At 44.5% G+C, this 22,353-nt stretch overlaps 1 protein-coding gene across 1 annotated transcript; it reads left to right on the top strand.

Moving 5' to 3' along the window:
* Positions 1-69: 69 nt before the first annotated feature.
* LYAR (Ly1 antibody reactive) lies at positions 70-18,623 on the top strand. Its single transcript, XM_082837544.1, has 9 exons — positions 70-170; positions 4,957-5,132; positions 6,511-6,625; positions 9,711-9,818; positions 9,935-10,018; positions 13,192-13,618; positions 14,514-14,600; positions 17,457-17,542; positions 18,041-18,623. Exons 2-9 carry the CDS (start codon positions 5,011-5,013, stop codon positions 18,173-18,175), a joined length of 1,164 nt encoding a protein of 387 aa, XP_082693670.1. The 5' UTR covers positions 70-170; positions 4,957-5,010; the 3' UTR covers positions 18,176-18,623.
* Positions 18,624-22,353: the final 3,730 nt, after the last annotated feature.

The raw sequence follows: 22,353 nt of genomic DNA on the forward strand, positions 1-22,353 counted from the left end.
GTCACTTCCGCCAGGAGGTGTGGCCGCGGCGCGCAGGCGCGCGGGAAGGCGCAGAAGCGAATATTGCTGGGGGAATCTCTGGAGGGAGGTGACGGCTCCGCTGGGCGGGCGGTGGCGATTCCACGTGCTCTTGCGGCCGGTTGAAACCTTTGGCGGGCGCTGGCTCAGAGGTGAGGGGCGGTGGCCCAGAGGTCCGACCTAGGAGGCTGGGGCTCAGAGAGTGGGGCGGGGGACGCGCTGTGGCCGATGCCTGCGTTTCCACCGTTAGAGAGTCTCTCCTTTGGCGTATACGCATGGAAGGAGGAAATGCATTCAGGTCCCATTCGTACTCTGGGGAAGTGGAAGGAGTTCCGGACTTGGGATGACCAATCCCTCCGGGTTTTAAAATGGAAAGGCCCCCGTGCCTTGAACCCACAGAGGGGCTTGCAGCCGGGATGGTTGGTCACCGCTGGAGTGGGCTACAAGGCATGTTGGGGACGAGGCGCTTGCCTTCTTTGAGTCTTGGGGAGCTGGGTCCCAAAGGAGGAGGCCTTAGGGCATAGTGGTTGAGAGCCCGGGACTTAGGGCCAGAATAGCTCGTAGGTGTAAATAGCTGCTGCAGGTTACTGAACCACTTCGTGCCTGGTCTGTCAAAAGGGAATAATATAGAACCTAACTCAGGGAATTCTTGTAAGGATTACATGAGCCCAAACGTGTTAACCGCCTATGATAGGGCTTGGCACATAGTAGATGCTCAATAAATGTCAGGATTTTTCTGCAGCCCCTGCCTCTGAGGAGAGATTAGGGGCATGAAGTGGGGTGTGAGTGCGTGCAAGCCTGCCTTTCCTGCAGAGGGCCCATCTGGGACTTATTCAAAGAGCGGCCCCAGCCTTCCCCACCAGTGCCTAGCATAGTGCCTGACAGGTAGGCTTGCACAGATAGTTATTACACCAGTGTTTAAACCCGTGCTGGTGATGTAGTGTGCGGGGAGGGTGTGAGACTGGAACTGGGAGGCAGAGAGACACGGCTCAGCTTCTCCCAGCCTCAGCTGGCTCATCTGTCCAGTGGAGATGGGTGTACCTGCCAACTAGAGTTTTTGCAGAGCAAGGGAGAGGTCCTCCCTGAGTGCACATCCAGACCCTCATCACCCCACATTCAGAGGTTTAGGTGTGATGGTGGACAGTTTGTACTTGTCTGTCCTTCCCTTTCACCATACCCTTCGTTTCTTGGAATTCTCCCTCCTCCCCACCACCCCCCAATGGGCTCAGGGCTGGCCTAGATGACCAGATGCGTTGTTTCACAGGTGGGAGAATTTAAGTTCTGAGGGTTGAGTGCTCAAGGCCACAGAGCTCACTGGAGGCTGTTGACAGCTTGGCCCCTCAGGTGGGCTGTTTCGGTGTGTGATGGTGGCAATGGGGTTTAGGTCTGTGTGTGTATGCGAAGGAATGTTTTAAGAATAGTGGTTTTTTTTTTTTTAATAAACAATACAAAAATGTGTAGGGAGGAAGGTAAAAAATCACCCCAAATACAATCCCAGAACAAACCTGAGTTCATGTCATCAGGGAACAGGGCAGTAGCGTGGGCACCCATGGGGTGGGGAGCCATAGGAGACTAGAGAGAGTTTATGAAGATGGATGGATGGACTGAGGGTCACATTTAAAGAAGCATGTGTTTGGAGGGGACTGGGAGCCATGTCACTGACGTGCAGATTAATAGATCACAAGAAATTCTACCATTGGGTAAGGATCCATCACTGACATCTGGTATCTTATTTAACTTTCCACATAGTGCTCTACGATAGATAATAGACCCATTTTACAGATAAACGGAATCTGCGAAGTTTAGGTACCTCGAGGTCATTTAGTTTTCACTTGGCAGATGCGGGCTCCAGCTCAGATCCTCTGGCCTTGACTCCAGGCCCAGGTCAACAGAACTCGGCCACCATCTTGATAAGAGGAGACTGAGGTGCCTGGATTGCTTCACAAGTTCCCGGACCCATACTGATGCTGTCTGTTGCCCATCAACTCAGCGCTACTGTCCAATACCCATCATACTCTGCTGTGACAAGGGTGGTCTCCTTGCCCAGTGTGGCCTGGCTTTAGGCTAAAGACTTAGGTTTCCTTTAAATGGACGGTCATGACATATATGGCACCTGAACCCAGTAGACAGGTGTCCTAAAAGTCTTAATGCAGCATGTTTTTAGCTTTTCTAACCTCTGAGCTACAAATGTTACAAATTTACCAAAAACATCATTTGAAAGTTTAATTATTTAAATTTCTTCCACATTTATTTAGTCTTGTGAAGTTTGAATGAGTTGAGTCTTTTGTTTCAGGAAGTGCAGTGCTATCTTCAATTAGAGGAGCTGAATTTTCACAGGGTGTCTTCTTGTAAGTTTGTAGCGTTTGCACTTCTGAAATTGTCAGCCCTGCGCTCAGGCTTGCCAGGCAGGCTGTGCAGTTAGGGTGGTTTTGGGCTTGCTGTTTTGCAGCCCCTCCCTCCTCTCCCCACACAGGCACACAGGCAAGTGTTTACTGCATAAAAGAAAGGGGTAAGCTCCTTACAGACCTTATCTCCTTAGCAAGCAGGTGGCCACACTGCCCCCATTGCTCATCAACTCTAAAAATGCAGTGATGGCTCTAAAAATCCAGAGGCACTGTGAGACTGAGTTCTGGCTTACTGTGCAAGCTACCCATTCTACCTTTTAAAGAATCGCAACAAATTTCTAAATGTAAACATATGCCATGAAAGACCAAATGAAAACGTTTGGAGGGGTATTTTTCTGACGGACACGTGACCAAATTCTAATTCTCGCCTGAACTGATGTTTACACTGTGTATGGTTAATCCCCAGAGGTAAAAACATGTTTTACACAGATATTCCGATCATCTTTTTTGTCAATGTCACTGGCTTCCTTGAGTCGATAAATTTTGTCTCCAGCGGTCCTCTTCAGGCCTTTAATTCCTGACCTTCCACTGCAGCCTGCACCACCCAACTGGATCTCAAAGCTTGCCTAAGCCTCCTCCCCTCCCCTCTCCCCCTTGATTAAGATACAGAATAGACCTCAAAAATGAAGGTTGGAAAGCTCCAGTCCATAGCTTCAGTTTGAGGGGGTATTTTTTTCATTGTTGAATCTCCTTATGAAAGTACTTTTAAATTTTCCAGCAGGTAATTTGGCTCATCGCAGCTGCTTCTACCTTGTGTGTACAATGACAGTCCATTTCTGGGTGCTTAATTAATGGTTTACTGTCATTCTTAGACCAAAGTGCCGCTAGAGACTATTTATTTGACAGTGTGGTGTGGGCTTTTGTTCTGGCCTTGTTCTCCTTGTGAGGCAGGGTGGCTTCTCTGTTGCCTGCCAGTAATCTATCATCCTTCTTCTGGGTACAGAATGCTGGCTTTGGGGGAATAGGTCATAGTCCAAGTGATGCCAGCCCCCCAGGACTTGTGACTGTTTCACATCTTTACCACAATCAGGTGAGAAGATGGTCTTTGTTGGTACGCATCCCAGAACAGTCAGGTTTGTTTTCCTCTGGATTCTCTGCTAGGCTGTAGCTGACCACATGTAACCCTGATGGTGAGCTGAGGAAGGGGTCCTGGGGTCAGAGACCCACGTTTTGTGTGTAGCACATCAGGCAAACTGACATCCAGCAGTGCTCGGTGGGGAAGAGACCCCCAAGAGAGACCAGCTGGGCCTCTGTAAACCCTGGAGTTGCAGCCAGGATGTACATTTCCATTCAGGGTTGAATGGATGGGAATAGCCCTGATCCTTGCTTAGGTATGTCCTCTCCAGCAGTGACTCAGAACATGGGAGTGGAGGAGAGACAGTGATTTCATACATGAGAATTTTCCACGACCCAGGAGTCACTCATTTGTGCTGAAGGATTCTCGAATGAAGTCTTATCCGGAAACAAATTGTATCAGTTTACTTGATCCTTACCTTCACCATGAGGAAGAAAGTGCTGGGTTAAACAATTGTTCTCAATATTTTTGCTGTGAAACTTATTTATAATGTAAAATGACAATACTCTTAGAATCTAGTGATAAAAAATTATATAACCCTGGAAAGTTACTATGACTTCTGTCACACTTTTAGGTTTTGTTGAGCACAATAGCATCTCCGTGAACTTTTTAAATGGTAGTTTTGTGTAGGTGTGGACCCACTTAATCATGGGGCAGTGCTCGGGACACATGGGTTTGGGAACACCCTCCGGTAATGCAGCACCCAGCATTGGGACACCTGAATATGGTCCCATTTCTTTCTTATTGATCTGACAGGGAGCCACACCTACTCCTGTCCATTAAAACTGAGAGGCACATCCTCATTTTTGACATCTGGTGGGTACATAGTTATGCCTATAGGAGTGCTTTTTGTGCTTATAGAAATTATTTTTAGGCCTCTTCTCCACTTTCCAAACCTTCCTCAGTTCCCCTTTTGCTGTGTTCTTGTTGTATTTGGGGACTTGAAATAATTTGCAGCGCATACCTAGAGGCATTAGAGAGAAAGAGAACGCATGTATGCACTTTAAGTTATTGGGAAAGGTACGATATTTCATTTAACGCCCCCAAAACTCTTCATCTCTAGAGACGGCCTGTGAAGCTTAAATCCTGGTTCCGCTACTGTGTGACCTTGGGCAAATTACTTAATCTCTCTGAGTCCCAATACCTCGTGTAAATTGTGAACAGTAATAGTCCTTACCTCATAGGGTTGCTGTGAGGATTAAATAAGTTCATTAGCTTAAAGCTGTTAGAATAGAGCCCAGCACATGGTAAGCACTCAACAAAAGTTAGCCATATTATTATTGTTGATTATAATTTTACTTATGTGGTGGTAGAGGTTTATGTAGATTGCTAATCAGCTTTGATTCTGTTGTGTTGTTGTTTTCATGTGAAAAGCTAGCTGTCTGAATCATATATTTGGAAAAGCAGTTTCAGACTACAATGATAATTATCTTTTTTCCTTTTTGATTTTTCTTTTAGGATAAGACTTAAAACCTGTCTTGGATAAAAAAATATTTAATCATTTAGCTAAAAATGGTATTTTTTACATGCAATGCATGTGGTGAATCAGTGAAGAAAATACAAGTAGAAAAGCATGTGGCTCTTTGCAGAAACTGTGAATGTCTTTCCTGCATTGACTGCGGTAAAGACTTCTGGTAAGTTCCACAGAATTCAGGTAGATCCATAGTAAAGGTCCAGACCAATTATGGAGCCCCTGGTCCCACAAAGCAGTTAAAAAAAAAAAAAAAAAAAAGCAAGAGGTAAATTTGAGAAAAGAAATTAAGAAAAAAAATTAAAAGTGCCTTACAAGACTATTTGCCTTTTAAGGGTGATTTAAAGGGAAGACTCAGGGAAAGGGAATTATGGGTTCGGTCATAATCTGATCAGTCTGTGACACTTGCTGTTGTGTCCTTGGCACCGTTACCAGACCCAGGGAGGTGACCACGTGGAGTAGGGTTTCAGGGGTGTGGTGTGCTGATCACAGTGAAGAAATGGATTTATAGACCGGAAAATGAATTTATTAATTCACAGTGGAGGAGCTATCTGGGAGAAGAGGCTCGGCCCTCCCTAGAAAATCGGCGGTGATGGTGGCAGTGAAGCTCCTGGCCCCCCGTGTGTCAGGTGCTTCCACTGAGAGGGTCTCTGGAAAGGGGAGGACTGAGGGGAGGGGCAGGATGGATCTTGCTCATCCCTGTTTCTTCGGGAGGGTCATTTGTAGTTGGCCAACCTCAGCCTCATACTGATTCCCTTCAGCTTCAGAGGGTTCAGGTAAAAAGGTCATTTTTGGTGCATCCGTCCTAATGGCCTCTATGGCATTTGGGGGATATTTGCTTACAGTCCCTTTTAATTTCTTTCTAAAGCAGTGATATTTAAAAAAAGAAAAAAAAAAGTTTGGAAACTGCTAAAGTCTTCGTTCATACCTAATCCTAGGAGGAGGGATATATAGAACAGGTGAAAATTGGGTGGTTTCTCCTTAGGGGACTTTGCCCTCAACCTTGCTCCCACGTTTCCCTGAGGACCCCATAGAGCTTTAGAAAGATCGTTTGAGACAGAATCAAGTTTCCTTTTTTTCCAAGACTCCTAGATCTTTTTTGTGACCTGACACCACCATTTTACACCACCTTTTAACTTAGTCTACAACTGATTATTGATTGCCTACTATATTACCAGGAAGTCCTACAGGTTTTGTAATTTAAGATAAAGCCACCCTGTTGTAGAGAATTCTTTCCTTTTTTATTTAGTATATATTCACATATGACTAAAAAAGAAAATGCTGCCTATCAATTTGATTTTAAGACATTTGTATATAAAAATGGGTGGAAAGTTTGGTGGTGGGTTTTGAACAGTTGGGAAGAAGGAAAATGTGATGTGACCAGGAGGTTACCAGTATAGTAAGTGAAAGAGGTGAGATGGCTGTACAGAGCACAGATGTGAATGTAAGTGTGGACGGCAGAAGGCTGGGGCAGCGTGCTAGCTTTAGACAGAGACTCCAATTTGAGAATCAATCTAACGGTGGAACTTTCTCACTTTAAGGGGTGACGACTATAAAAACCATGTGAAATGCATAAGCGAAAATCAGAAGTATGGTGGCAAAGGGTATGAAGGTAAAACCCACAAAGGTGATGTTAAACAGCAGGCATGGATTCAGGTAAGGTCTTTCTTTTCTTTTCTTTTTATTATTATTTTACTTGGACTGTATCTCTTTTTTTCTTAAAGACTTCAACTGTTTTGGTTTTTTTTAATTTGTTTTTATTTTTATTTATTTTTGGCTGCATTGGGTCTTTGTTGCTGCACGCGGGCTTCTTCTAGTTGCGGAGAGCGGGGGCTACTCTTCATTGCGGTGTGCAGGCTTCTCATTGCGGTGGCTTCTGTTGTTGCGGAGCACGGGCTCTAGGTGCGCGGGCTCAGTAGTTGTGGCGCATGGGCTTAGTTGCTCTGCGGCATGTAGGATCTTCCTGGACCAGGGCTCGAACCCGTGTCCTCTGCATTGGCAGGCGGATTCTTAACCACTGCGCCACCAGGGAAGCCCTGTAAGATCTAATTCATCAAAAAGCTTCATCTGACATCTAGTTTCTTGGGACACCTAAGAAACCAAGAATAAATGTTATCATCCGTGCAGGCAAGACCCAGAAACATCACGTCTTAGGATAGAGCTCTTTATTTCTCTTTCAGTGCAACTGCAGTGTATTTTGTCTTTAATCTACACGTTTTGCAGATTTCTTGCAAAAATATTTCCAAATTCTCACTGACTTTCCCTTGGCTACGAAACCGAACGGAACCTTTCTAATCTGTATCTGCATCTAGTGAAGATGCAACTTTTATAACTCAAACTATGTTAAGCTGTGGTGTCTGTCATCAGAGTCGGGCAAAACAGACATTTTCATAAATGTGAGGAATTTTCTACTTCTAAAATAGAATGAAAGCATACATTATAAAAGTGGGAAAAGCAACGAAATCCCTAGTTTACTGAGGTATAACTTCCAGTATGTTATTCACCATTTACAGAAGAGTAGCAGGAGGAAAGATTCAGAAAGGAAGGTAGGAGAATGAAAAGACATGTCATCTGTGTGGAAACTCTGTATTTTCCTGGAAATCAAATAAATAGTTACTCTCTTTGATGACAGAGTTTAAATGTGAATTTTCTGATATTGACTAGCTTACTGAGTTAGAAAACTCCTGGGAGGGAAAATCGGTTCACGAAGGACTAACAAAGTCTGCCAGTGCAGATTGAGAAGCTAGTGGGACCCCTTGTCTTAACTGAGATATTTGGGCTGGCGGCCATCAGCCATACTTTGGGGCCCTATGTCTGCTCTCCCTGAGTACCAGATGACATAACTAGGCCCCTGAGCTGGAGGTACCTGGTGTGTGAGTTCTGTGTCTGTTGACATCACATCTTGAATGAAATCCTCTAGAGCAGAGGTCAGCAAAGTACAGCCCACAGGTCAGATCCGGCCCACTGCCTCTTTGTAAAGTTTTATTGGTACCCAGCCGTACCCATTTGTTTACACGTTGTCTATGGTTGCTTTAGTGCTCCAAGGACTGCACTGAGTAGTTAGGACAGAAACTAAATGGTCTGCAAAGCCTCAAATCTTTTAAGAAAAGGTTTGCCCACCCTTGTTCTAAACTGTCAGGCTTCAGCAGCCGTGCCACTGTATTAGAGATCCGAGGACTTTGTTCCGGATTCTGTCCTGGTGCACCGGTCCACTCCCCATCCAAGTCCTCTCTAGCTTGCTAGCTGGCATCGTTAGCAGACACCTGAGAGTGAATGTGGTCTGCTGGGAGAGTGCACGGGTCCTGCTGCAACCTGTCCATCAGACATGGATTTGGGTATTTATTCTTTTCCTTAAATCCTTAAATTCTCCATTTTTAAAGATTGAATTTTGGAATCCCATCAGTGTTAATGTTCACTGAGCATCCTTCCCGATGTCTCTATGCTTACACACAGAGAGTGGATAGTGGGTCAGGGAGAAATACCCTATTTGGCATGGATCTCAGTGTTTTCCTCCAAACTCGGTCGTTGGTACACTTCTCCTCTGGTTCAGCACGCGGCTCTGGCCAGTGCTGAGCTAGCCTGACTTCTTCCTTGTTCATGCTTTCTTGATTTGTTTTTCTGCCTGGGTGCCTTATCCTCTTTGTATCCTGTATCAGTTTTTTTCTGGTCTGTTTATATATAGCTGCAGTTCTTCCCTAATGCAGGGACCCTTTCCTGCACTATATTTGTTTAGCTGCATTATTTGTCTTTATTTGTTGGCTCATAAGTGACCATCTTTCTTATGGATTGCCATCTCCCTAACTTTAATAATTACCTTTTTCCTCTGCCTTCACTGTGATTGCCATAAGCCCTTTCTCTAGATCACTTATTTATTTTTTATCTCTGTTCTTGCTATGTCCTGTTTGTTTGTTCGATTTTAATATTGTTGTCTTGATCTTAGATTTATTCCCTAGTCCCTAGAATATCCACTTTTGTCTTATTCTTTTGATCACTTCTGGTTTGTTTATACTTTTGTCTTTCAGTTTTTAAAAATTGTGATAGATGATACATGACATATAGTTTACCATTTTAAAGTATATACAACTAAGTACATTCACAATGTTGAGCAACTATCACCACCATCTATCTCCAGAACGTTTTCATTTTTTGATAGGGATTACATTTGAATCTGTAGCTCTCTTTGGGTAGTACTGACATCTTAATAATATTGTCTTCAATTCATGGACATGGGATATCTTTCCATTTATTTGCATCTTAATTTCTCTCAGCAGTGTTTTGTAATTTTCAGTATATGTCTTTCACCCCCTTGGTTGGTTTAGTTTGTTCCTAAGCATTTTATTTGTTTTGATGGTATTATAAATGGAATTGTTTTCTTAATTTCTTTTTCGATTTGTTTACTGTTAGTGTATATAAATGCAACTTGATTTCTGAGTGTTGATTTTGTATCCTGTGACTGCTGAACTTGTTAATTGGCCCTGAAGATTCTTTTTGTGGAATCTTTTGGGTTTGCACCGTATAAGACTATGTTATCTGCGAACAGAGATTATTTTACTTCTTCCTTTCCAGTGTGGATGCTTTATATTTCTTGCCTAATTGCTCTGGACTTTCAGTACTATGTTGAATTTGTAAACATAGACATTAATATAAAATCTGTACGTGAAGTGTGAACCTGCTAGTTTGACTTTCATGAAATTCATCTGTCAATTATTTATTGTTTTTGTTTTATCTTCGTTTTTTGTAGAAAATTAATGAATTAATAAAAAGACCCAATGTCGGCCCCAAAGTGAGGGAACTTTTAGGGCAAATTAGTGGTTTTGACAACGTTCCCAGGAAAAGGGCGAAATTTCAGGTATGTATTTGATATGACTTCCTTGAATGGAAGGGATATGGGCCTATTGGTGACAGCTTATGTATACCTGTCAAAATATGGGATAAGTGGGGTTTTTTCTTTTTTTTTTCATACAGAATTGGATGAAGAACAGTTTAAAAGTTCATAATGAATCCATCCTGGAGCAGGTGTGGAATATCTTTTCTGAAGCTTCCAGCAATGTAAGTCAGATCTCACTCTAGACTTGCAGTGTGGCAAAAATGATTGGTAATAATGAAATGGGAATGTCTTATTTTTGGAGGTCAAGACAGCCTTCTTTTTCAGAGAGCCTCTCTGTGCCTTCATTAATGGGAAGGAATAAACAGTGCACTGCAGAGAAGATTTCCTTATTGTGCAGAGAAAGGTATTTAATCCCGATGTTTGATAATGGTACCAGCTAACATGAATTGATCCGCTTAGAAATCAGGCAGCGGGAAGTGTTAGAAAGAACAGGACCTTCGGGTTTCTGACAGACCTGGTTTGGAATCCCCGCTGTGCTGTTTGCCAAGCGTTTGATCTTGAGCATGTTATTTAACCTCTCTGAGCCTGAGTTTCCTTATCTTAAATAAAAGTGGGTATTTATACTCGGTACTTACTGGGTACCTGATGTGTGTCAGGCCCCAAACAAAAAATAGAAAATATCTCAGGTGTGATAGTGCCACCAAGAAAAATAAACAGGGTGAGGACAGAGAGGGAGACTAGGTGTTCTTTTAGGTGTGGGGTGAGGGGTCACGGAAGACAAATGAGGGTATACAGGCATCCCAGCTCATGCCCAGCAGGTAGGGGGCACTTGGTAAGTGCTGGTCTCCTTCCTTCTGCTGGACGGAGAAGTCATTGGAGTAAATGAGTCAACCACCTTCAGTCAAAATGGTTTGATCAGAGAGGCCCCAGACGTGGAATACACATGCAGAGAGTCTTACTTTGATATCTTGTAGGCACATTCTTGGTTACATTGTTAAACATTTTTCTCATTAATTCAGTTGCACTTAGCTCCTACTTGGAGCTTAAGTCCCATCCGGAGACATATTGTTAGTGTTTCAAAAAAAACAGTGGGGTCTGACTGGTCTTTTATTCTAGTCACCTTGTCAGCAATTGATTTGCTTTTTTATGTAGAGAGAATAGTTTTGGCCACAAATTGGGATAAAAATGAAACTTCTCTTGGCAGTATATCTAGCGTGTGTCTCTAAACATACAAACTAGGCCTTTGAAACCTTACAACAATCATTTAATTGGCAGTTATGTGGCACCTGCTTTTTAAAGGTTATTTACATTTTAACTAAGAATCAAAAGTTTAAAATTAGTTTAACTCCAGAGTTCAAAAAAAAAGGGTTTTCCACTTTCCTTTTTAAAGATGTGAACGTACTAAGAATTAAATAAAATAACCAGTAAGCAGCTCGTGGTAAACTCTGAGCTCTGTAAAACGAGGCTTGTTATTGCATTGCCTTTGTGCAGTAAATGTCCCAGCATGTGCCTAGAGATTGTGGTGCAAACAGTTCAGAGGCCCCGGAGGTGTTGGGCTGGAGAGTTTATATTCTTCTCAGCTGCAACACTCTCTGTACCCTGGTGTGCATCGCACCTGGTCACTGTGGATGCAGCCATCCTCAGGCCCAAGTCCTGCCCTCCAGAGCTGTATTCTAGTGGGGGAGACAGACAGACAGCTGCGTATAAGGGTTGATGCTATGGTGTCAGGTGGTGATACGGGCCAGGAAGCAATGGGAGGCAGGAGACGGGGCAGAGAGTAAAGGAGGGTGCTCTGTCAGGAGAGAGTCGGTGAAGTCGTCCCTGAGGGGACCACATTGGAGGAGAGCCTGGAATGAAATAGGAAGTAGATGGGGAGTGAATTTGTTCACTCATTTATTGAGTAGCTGCTGGGCGGGTGAATGTGTATCTCCCTCCCTCCTTCCTTTCCTCGCTCTCTCCCCTCCCTCTCTCCACCTTCTTCCAGCAGCTGGGGGATTGGTTTGGAAGTGGAGGCGAGGCAGCAGCTAGAGACTTAGCTGAACGGGTCGGTCTCAGGGCTGCGGCGCTCAGACCCTGGTGTGATCATGCTCACTACACACTGTACCCTAGGAAGGAGCTTGTAGGACAGGGTGTCCCTCTTCCTCCTGAGATCCTTTCTGAACTCATCCCTGCCTCACCCGCATGTACATGGACGACTTGACTTCTCTGAACTGCTGCTGAGAAAACTCCAACTATTTAGTTTAATCTTTAGTATTAATATCCTAAATGCTACTCTTTGAGCCCGGGGCTGGGCACTGAGGGTTGCCTGAGGCGGGAGCTCAGTAGAGTTCTTGTTTGTCAGTGAAAGCCAGTCCTTCATCTGGTCCAGGTTGGGGGCAGCATTCCCCCCTTGTGGCGTCGCCTCTCAAAGGAGGAGGACTGCGGTGACTTGTGCCAGTCACCTGGCCGTTAACTAACAGAGATGGAACGTGGGCCCTGACCTCGGACTGTCCACCACACCTGCAGCAGCCCCGGAGCCGCCAGCACTGACCTTGGCCCCGTCCCTCCAGATGCATCAGGGCTCCCTGAGCAGTTCAGTGAATTGCTCCACATCTTCTCTTGAGAAAGGGCAGGCCTAGAGACTGCAGCAGGCAATGGGGCTGGCTTTGCTGAAGTCATTTTTTAAAACAGTCTGTGTGCTGGTTTGAGTAAGGTGGTGCAGTAAATGGGAAGTTTATCTTATTCCAGCTCACGTTTCCATGGTTCCTTACTCTCCACTTTATACTCTGTCCAGGTGTCCCTGACTGTCCGCTAAGGGTAACCATCAATCTAAACACTGATGATGATAACAGCACCTCTGTCTAGTACTCAGTCGTTTACAAAACTCTTCCCGTACATCTGGCTGCTTTATTGAGCATCGCTTTTCTCATTTTATTTGTACATGAACTGTATCAGGTAGATATCACTAGCTTTCTTTTCACAGATGAGGAAATAGGTTTGGAGCAGGTAAATAACTTGCCCTGAGTTACCTGGCTAGTAATGAACAGAGTTGGAACTTGAACCCAGGTCTGCAGATGCATAAATCTGGTGGTTTCTGCCACACCTACATGCTCATCTTCTACCAAAAAGGCAAATAGCGAGCCAGAATTAAAGGTCCGGCTTTTACATGGCATACGGATTCTTCACTTTTCCAGTGGAATGAAAATGTTAAGTGCAGAGAGGAATGTGGGCTGTGGGTAGTTTTTTCCATTTTTGTATATTTACTGCCACATGTTAACTGTTTTTAGGGGGGGGTCACAGTTGTAAAATGGTAAGTAATAAAAATTTCCTTAGAAGAATTTATTCAGTAGATACATGAGATGATATGTGTCTGGAATGAGAATTTATGTGTTTCTTGGTTTCGCTTAATAATAAGGAACCAGTCGGTAAGGGGCAAGATCAGCAGCCGCTGGAGCAAGCGGCCAAACCATGTGCAGAGAACAACGCCAAGGTCGCGTCCTCCAAAGCAAATGACAGCACGGAAGAGCCCGCAGAGACGAAGAAGAACAAGAGAGAAAGGAAGGAAGAACGGCAGAAGAAGAGAAAAAAGGAAAAGAAAGAACTAAAATTAGAAAACCACCAAGAGCATTCAAAGAGTCAGAAGCCTAAGAAGCGCAAAGCAGGACAGGAGGCCGAGCAGGAGGCTGCAGGGGAGGCCGTCTTCGAGGCCGCCAGCTCTGCAGGGAAGAAGAGCCAGAGGAGCAAGGCTGAGTGCACTCAGGACGGGGCGGTGGATAGAGGCGCGGAGCGGGAAGGGGAGACAAAAACCAGTCTAGGGAAAAGAAAGCAGAAGCATTCGGAAGGTTTGTGGCTAGCTTATGCTCCAGGGTTTGTTTTTTGTTTTGTTTTGTTTTTTGTTTTTTTAATAAATTTATTTATTTTTGTTTACCTTTGGCTGCGTTGGGTCTTCGGTGCTGTGTGCCGGCTTTCTCTAGTTGCGGCGAGCGGGGGCTCCTCTTCGTTGTGGTGCACGAGCTTCTCATTGCGGTGGCTTCTCTTGTTGTGGAGCACGGGCTCTAGGTGCTCGGGCTTGAGCAGTTGTGGCTCACAGGCTCTAGAGCGCAGGCTCAGTAGTTGTGGCACATGGGCTTAGTTGCTCCACGGCATGTGGGATCTTCCCGGACCAGGGCTCGAACCCGTGTCCCCTGCTTTGGCAGGCGGATTCTTTTTTTTGTTGTTTTGTTTTTGTTTTTGTTTTGCGGTACGCAGGCCTCTCACTGTTGTGGCCTCTCCCGTTGCGGAGCACAGGCTCTGGACGCGCAGGCTCAGCGGCCATGGCTCACGGGCCTAGACGCTCTGCGGCATCTGGGATCTTCCCAGACCGGGGCACGAACCCGTGTCGCCTGCATCAGCAGGCGGACTCTCAACCACTGCGCCACCAGGGAAGCCCCTGTTAAATACTTTTTAAGCTGTGAGTTTGGGATGTCTAAAATCTGTTAGACCTTGCATTTTGAACCACGTAAGGCAAAGAGCATAAGGTTTGGGATCAGGCCGTCCTGGACTTAGTCTGGGCAGGTGCCATCACCTCGCAACTGCCCATTTTGTCATCTGCCTTGGAGGAGAAACCCCACGGGGCTGGGGTGCTTGGGGAATGAGCAGGGTGATGGATGTGAGGGGCCTGGCCATGTAGGCTTCTCATTAAATGGTAGCTGCTAGTATAATTGCGAAATATTTTTTTAAATCTTTCTAATTACTTAGTTGAAGCAGATTCTAAGAAGAAAAAGATTAAGCTCCTGGGACATTCTGAGGACGGAGAACCGGAAAACCATGAGGCTTCTGCAAAAGGTATGGCTGCCATCATTTGGAAGCTCTGCCCTCTTTAGGCTGGGGGAGGAGGAGGAGAGCTGGGCCCGTCCGATGGTCATGCCCTCTGGAGGCACGTGGAAGAACTTGAAGCAAAATCCGTTCTCTAGGGTGTGACTGCGAAGTAATGAGCGAGAGCCGTGTGAGTTGGTCGTACAGGGTCTGTCCAGCTTTGAGGATGGAATGTAAAGCTGTCTGGATTGGAAGCATGTGTTATCTTTGGAGCTTAAAATAAACCCTGGTTCTGAGGCCCTGTTCGCTCTCCCTGCTTCCTTGTCCCTGCCTCTCATCCTCTCCTAGAAGTACCCTGAGGTCCAGCCGGGCTTGGCTTTTCCTCCTCCCGTCTCTGGGTCTGTCCCTGCTGTCCCCGCGCTCAGAGCCCCACGGCCACCCCGTCCCTCAGCCAGAGTGCGCACTTGTCAGCTCCAAGGTTCCTCTTAAGCACTGCCCCCTCTGCAGAGCTGTTCCCACTGCTCAGGCCTAGAGCACTCCCTAGGGTCCTGCCAGTCAAGAACAGGCCCGAGGACGCGATGGGAATCAAGACTTTATTCACAGAACTTCAGTAACTGCCCGAGTTGGGTTAGATTTCTTAGCTTGTAACTTTGATTATGTGAAGCTTCCCTTTTTTTTTTTAAGTTAAATTTTCAGTTTTGAGATAATTGTAGATTCACGTGCAGTTGTAAGAAATGATACAGACTTACGGGTCCTTCTGTAGCCTTTACCCCATTTCCTCCGAGGCTGATACCTCACACAACTGTAGGACAAAATGCCACTGGGCTGTTGGCCTCGTACAGTCAAGAGACAAACATTCCCGTCCCCACGAGGACCCTCCTGCTGCCCTCTTATAGCCACACCCACTTTCCTCTCGCCCCACCCCCTCCTTTACCCCAGAGGGCCACACTGTCCGTTTACCTCCATTTACCTCTCCGTTTACCTCTCCATTTCTATAATTTTATAATTTCAGAATGTGACCTAAATGGCATCATTTAGTCTGTAACCTTTTGAGATTGGCTCTTTTCACTCAGCATTGTTCTCAGCAGATTCATCCAGGTTGCTGCACATCTCAGTCATCCATTCCTCTTCATTGTGAGCAGTGGCCTGATGTGAATGTACCACGATTTGGTTATCCATTCATCTGTTGACAGACATCTAGGTTATTTCCAGTTCAGTGTTATTATGAATAAAGTGCATGTACAGGTTTTCCTGTGGACATGCGTCATGTTTTCTGGAACAAATGTTCAGGAGTGCAATGGCTGTCTAGTACGGTAGTTGCATGTTTAGTTTTTTTAAGGAACTGCCCACTTTCTCAGAGTGGCTGTACCGTTTAATATTCCCTCCAGCAATGTGTGAGGGGTCCAGTTTCCCCACACCCTGGCCAACATTTGGTGTTACTATTTTTTATTTTAGCCATTTCAATGGGTATGTGGTAATAGCTCACAGTGGTTTTAATTTGTATATCCCTAATGACGTTGAATATCTTTTCATGTACTTATTTCCCATTTGTCTAGCTCTTCATTAAATTGTCTGTTCTCGTTCTTTGCCCATTTTCTAATTGAATTGTTTGATTTTTTTTTTTAACTGTTGAGATTTGAGAGTTCTTTATATATTCTAAATACTAGTCCTTTGTGAGATACGTGGTTTGCAAGTTTTTGTTCAGTCTGTAGCTTGTCCTTTTATCCTCTTAACAGTATCTTTTTGTAGAGCAAAAGTTTTTGATTTTGATGAAGCCTCACTTGTCAGTTTTTCCTTTAAGAGATGATACTTTTGATGTCATCTAAGAACTCTTTTTGCCAGCCCTAAATCCCAAAGACTTTTTTTCTGTTTTTTCCCGAAATGTCTTACAGTTTTAGGTTTTTACACCCAAGTCCGTGATCCATTTTGAGTTAATTTTTATGAGGTATGAGACTTGGTTCAAGGTTCATTTCTTGCTCATCAACGTCCAGTTGGTCCACACCATTTGTTGAAAACACTGTCTTTTCCCTCAGTGAATTGCTTTTGCACCTTTGTCAAATATCTGTTGGGCATATTTGTGTAGTTCTGTTCTGGGTTCTGTCTCATTGGTTTGTGTATCCGTCCCTCCACCACACATTCTTGACTAGAGTAGTTATAGCCAAAGTTTTGAAATTGGGTAGGCTTATTCCTCTCGCTTTATTCTTTTTCAGAATTAGAAGATTTAGAATAATCTTGCCTATGTCTGCAAAGAATCTTGCTGTGATTTATATAGGAGTTGCATTATACCTGTATATTGATCTGGGGAGAATTGATCACTTTACTGTGTTGAGTCTTCTACGCCACGAACATAGCATGTCTTTCCGTGTATTTAAATCTTTGATTTCTTTCATTAGCATTATGTATCTTCAGCCTACATGTCTTCATCTCCCCAGAAGCAGAGGTTCCCGAGATGAGTCCTAACCTGCTGACAGTAATTATTTGTGGCTGTCCTCTGTCCTCTCTGGTTCAAGGTTCAGCTCCTTTTGCTCATCTTTGCCTTGCTTACTGTGCTTAGAAAGCCCCTTGATCTTAGTGGATCCTTAGTAAATCTTAAGTTCATTAGATACAAGCCCTATCTTTTTTATAGGAATTTATAGGATGGTGGTACTTAATGGTACTTAGTTAACCTGCTCACTCTAAGAATGGGTTCTGTGGATGGTAGTCAGCGCTTCTTGGCCACTGTGATTGGACAGGTCAGGTGTCTGCAGCACGGTACTGTGGCATCCTGTCCGTTCTGGGCTTCTTCATTCCTGGGTAGCAGCAAATAGATGGTGTAGAAATGGTTTCTTAACCCTTTTGGTAGTACAGCAAAATACAGTGTTTTACGTATAATTCTCTATATCGTAGGTAAATTCAACTGGAAGGGAACTATTAAAGCTGTTCTGAAACAGGCCCCAGACAACGAAATAACAATCAAAAAGCTAAGGAAAAAGGTATGAAGTATGAACCAGGTATATGTAAGCTGGGGAGAATCAGTTCTTTATTTTAAAATGTACAGTTTTGTTCTGTTTTTCTAAATCTGAAATACTGTAGTGTGTATGTGTGTGTCTCAGTGACTTTCAAGTTGCTCCTTTTAGCCCCTCAGGGCTTGTGGGGAAGGGATGGAGCCAGACCCCATCCACACTTCCTCAGCCAGAGCAGAGCCTACATTAAATATGAAAATTACTGCTCTACGTATGTTGCTGTCTTTTGATTATTGCAGAACAATGGTTTTTTTCTCATTGTAACTTTTTATCAGTGTCTGAAACATGCAGCCAAGTGCTCACATGTGTACAGCTACATGAATTGTCACGAGCAGGACACCCTTGTGTAACCAGTACCTGGGTTCTTTCATTTGTCACTGTCGGCCTTATTGTGGGTCAGAGAAAGAACATTGTAGGTCAATTTTCAGGACAAATACACCCATTTGACAGTTGTTTTCCTTTGTGAAGGTTTTAGCTCAGTATTATGCAGTGACAAATGAACATCACAAATCTGAAGAGGAACTCCTGGTCATCTTTAACAAGAAAATCAGCAAGAACCCCACCTTGAAGTTATTAAAGGACAAGGTCAAGCTTTTAAAATGAACATTTTTATATTTAAAAATTGAATCCATTCCGTCGATCTTCTCCTTTCACAACTGTTTGTAAAACATGTAATGATTATAACAACTCAAATTTTGCTCTCCAAAGCTGTATTTTTAAGTTAAGAAAAAAATATATTTTTGATAGAACTTATATGAGAAAATAAAATATATTCTTGTCCCAAGTTCTAAATTTGTGGTAGTGAAAATATTTTTAAATGTGACAGGTCAAAAAATAACTTGGGGGCTGCCCTGGTGGCGCAGTGGTTGAGTGTCCGCCTGCCGATGCAGGGGATGTGGGTTCGTGCCCCGGTCCGGGAGGATCCCACATGCCGCGGGGCGGCTGGACCCGTGAGCCATGGCCGCTGAGCCTGCGTGTCCGGAGCCTGTGCTCCGCAGCGGGAGAGGCCACAACGATGAGAGGCCCACGTACCACAAAAAAACAAAACAAAACAAAAATAAATAACTTGGTCAGACTAGAAAGCAGTTGTTTTAACTACATCACTTCTACACATTTTCAATTAGAGGGTTTTGTGGGTTAGTTTTTTGCGTGGTTTAATGTACATGTGAATTGTAGTATTTCATCCAGGAACAGTCGAAACGGTCTTTTGTGTGTCATAATCCTTGCACAGCCACAAGTTCTGCTCTTTAGAGGGGGTTTCTCTGTAACAGTTTGGCCCATCCACTCTGGCCCAGTCCATCTTCGGCCACAGATGGCAGATTTGTCGGTGACTAGATTTTGGGGTGTGGCCTGTGACCAGGTATAGGGAACCAGCTCGTTGGAAACTGAATCCATTATTCGGTGCTCCAGTTGGATTGACATGCTTTCAGAACTGGTCCTCTAAATCCTAGTTTATTGTGCAGGAGGAGAGCCAGGCCACTCTTTGATATTTGAGTAGGTTTTGCCCACAAGTCCCTTCACAGCTGGTGTGTGTGGTAAGAATCACCCCTTTAACCAGTGTTAACTATCATCGTTAATACCTCTCACTACAGGTGAAAGCAAGAATGGGGCATGGAACAAGTGTTAAAAGGATTGGGGGGGGCATTAATAGGAGCAGGGGGGCAACAGGGCAGACGGAGATACGCTGTGAGCCTCTGAGTCCCAGATGAGCCAGCTTTCCTCCTGCACTGTGTTCTGTTCTGATTTGGGGATGTGCTGCTGTGTCATGGCGGGATTCAGTGGCACTGTGTTGGGAGCAATGAGGACCCAGGCTTTAGAATCAGGCCTGGAGTCAGGCCCTGGCTTGGGCCCTTCATAGTTAACTGCTCTGAGCCTCACTCTTTTCATCTGGACAGTGGAACAGTAAAGGTCCCTCTTGGGTTGTGAGTGAAGGGACTAATTTGTGTAAAGCCACAACACCATACCTAAGCCCAGAGACACCCATTCAGTGGTTGCCATCGCTACTGTTAGCAGGAACGGCTTCTGAGCCACGAGAGGCTTTAGATGTTTTGGAAGCAAAGGGGGGAAAAAGTGGGAAAGTGAAGCTTGACCCAGGACACATAGAGGGACAAAGCAAAGCCCTGAGTCCAGTCCAGGACGTCCCTGTCCAAGCACTCCAGGGAGCAGAAGTGAGCACCGCCGTCCTCCGGGGATGGGGGTGGGGGTACTACAAGCACCACAGTATTTCAGGATTTGTGTTGATTTTTATTTTTCCGTCAGTTTTACTGTCATGCGTTTAAGGCTGTTCCAGAATGCTAGCAGAACATTGGGCCGGAGGAGGTAACCCCTCAGCTCCCAGACGAAGCAAGGCCAGCAAATGGCGATTCTGATGGTCAGTGTCATGGGCAGGTCTCTTCGTTGGAAACTGCAGTTGGCGGCAGGAACGTCTCCCCATGCCTGGCTGCAAAGCACAATCTACAGCTCCTTCCCAAGGTCTTGGCACAGAGACCACCCTTTGGTTTTGGCGATTGCCTGCCTGACTTGAACTCAAACACAGACGATATTGGAACTCTGGGGACTTCGGAACCAATCTAATGACATTTGTTTTGGGCTTTACAGCTTCATTTTGTCTAAGTTGAGTGTAAGATTGGATTCTACCATGTTCCGCCTGTCCCTCTGCTGGTCTGATGGGTCTGGCACTTGGGTTTCCCCAAACCTGCCAGGTATGCATTTTGACACACTTAAAAAAAAATTTTTTTTGATACCTTCCTCTCTGGCATTCCTGGTATTTGTCAACTGTATGCACTGGCCATTTTCTGTGATGCTGTTTGCAAATAGGATTTGGGAGAAGGTGGGCTGTATCCTGCCCGCCAAAAGATTAAGACATGTTGCCGGCTGGGGTCCTCCTTTATGTCAGACACACAAGGCATTTTGCAGTCTGATGAGGAAACTGAGGCTCAGAACAGTGAAAGGGAGGCCAAGCAGGAGTGAACCCAGGGCTGCCCTTTCTTCTGATTGGCTGTGACAGCCAGACTTGTGCTGATGCAGAAGTCTAAATATTCAGGCAGCTGAAGGCAGGGGGCATTTAGGTGGAGAGAGTTGAAAAATTGCAAAACCACGCAAGTTTCCCCAGGTTAATCTTGCTCCAGGCAGGTACGAGTGGTTTGTTACCTCGGTGTGAAGTAAGAAAAAAGAGGCTTTCAAAGACCCTGTTCCTAGTTCTCTGTTTAAACCCACCTCACAGGGTGGTTGTAAGAATAAACTAATAAAAGTCAAGGTTAATCGCATTGTAACAGGTCTGCAAATTTTTATGAATATCCTTAAAAAGTTATTGTACTATCCTTCTAAACACGTCATTTTTGTTTCAGAGTTAAACCTTGAGCTGATCAGGTCCTATTAAAGCAATTTACTTTGATAGTATTGGGTTGGCCAAAAAGTTCGTTCAGGTCTATCCTTAACATCTTGCAAAAAAACCTGAACAGACTTGTTGGCCAACCCAGTATCAAAGCAGCCTGAATTTCCTCTTTTTTCCGAAATAGATTTCTAGGACTTGGGGAGAAAAAGAAAAAGAAGAAGCAATCTTTGGTGTAGATTGTTTTCTTTTAGATTGCAGTTGAATAAGGAAAGTTTTAAGAAATCAGTAGTTTTATTCAGTTCACCTCCATTGGTGAAAACATGTATAGTTCTTTTATTCCACCACTGAAAACTGATCCTCCTAGGTGTTTTTTTGTGGACTCCCGCATAAAGTAGATAATTGTATATTGTTGACTTTTACCTGGATATAGAACCATGACACCATAGCACTCTTAAGATTATAATTCCTTCCTTGTGGAAGGAAATTAGAGATCAGTTATGCTCAGATAGGAGAAAAGGCATTTTATATGTACTTACCAGTACTTTGTGGTTACTGGAACTCAGCATACGTTCAGCCTGTATCCCTTCTAATTAAGCTTTCAAGATGGCTAGAATAGGCCTAAGTTTCTTTTCTCCTTAGCCAAGGAGAGTGTATTGTATTTCTCATTTCCTAGGTACAGCAGTGTTAACTTTATGTTGATTCCTGAATGACATATGGGCAGGAGGTGGGTTGTGTAGTTAATCCTCGTTCTCTCTCAAGTAAGCTGGATTTTGGCAGAAGAGTTGGTACACGTGAGAACCTCGCCCCTTTCAGGTTCGGAAGAGGAATCATTGATCATAAGCATGCAGTGGGATTTCACAATTAAGGAGATTCTGTTGGGAAGTTGTGTGCACTGATTTTTGCCTTTCCTCACAAACATATGTTTGGACCTGAATCCTCCAGTACCCTAAGAGCCTGCAGTTCTGCTCTAAGCCCTCTTGTTGTTAAAATTATGTTAAGTCACAGGGACTAATGAGATAATTCCAGAGTGCCTGCCCTGGGCCAGACTCTGCCCTGTCTTCAGGGAGAGGGAAACAGACAACCTCAAGGCAAGCACAGTAAGAAGTCCTGAGGATGAACCAGTTGTAAGGTACACCCAGAGGGGGAGGGAGTCATTCCGCTTAGGGTGGGGATGGAGGCCGTTAGGTTATTACTGGCCCTCTAGATTGAGTGACAGGTATTTACTAACTCCTTGCGGGCCCGGGTCATCTTTCTCTTACTCTTGCCACCTCACTGTAAGGAGGACCCTGTGAGGCCTTCCTGGAAGAGATCCCCACCCACGTGCTCCGCCTGCCTTTTGTCTCAGAAAAACTTTAGTCAAAGAATAAATTTAATCAGAGAAGTGAGAAAATGCAGAAAAAAAGGAAAACAGGCAGGACAAAATACTCCTACTTTAGCCATTAAACAA

This window comes from Leucopleurus acutus, assembly GCF_964270905.1.
Source record: "Leucopleurus acutus genome assembly, chromosome: 4".
NCBI classification, from domain to species: domain Eukaryota; kingdom Metazoa; phylum Chordata; class Mammalia; order Artiodactyla; family Delphinidae; genus Leucopleurus; species Leucopleurus acutus.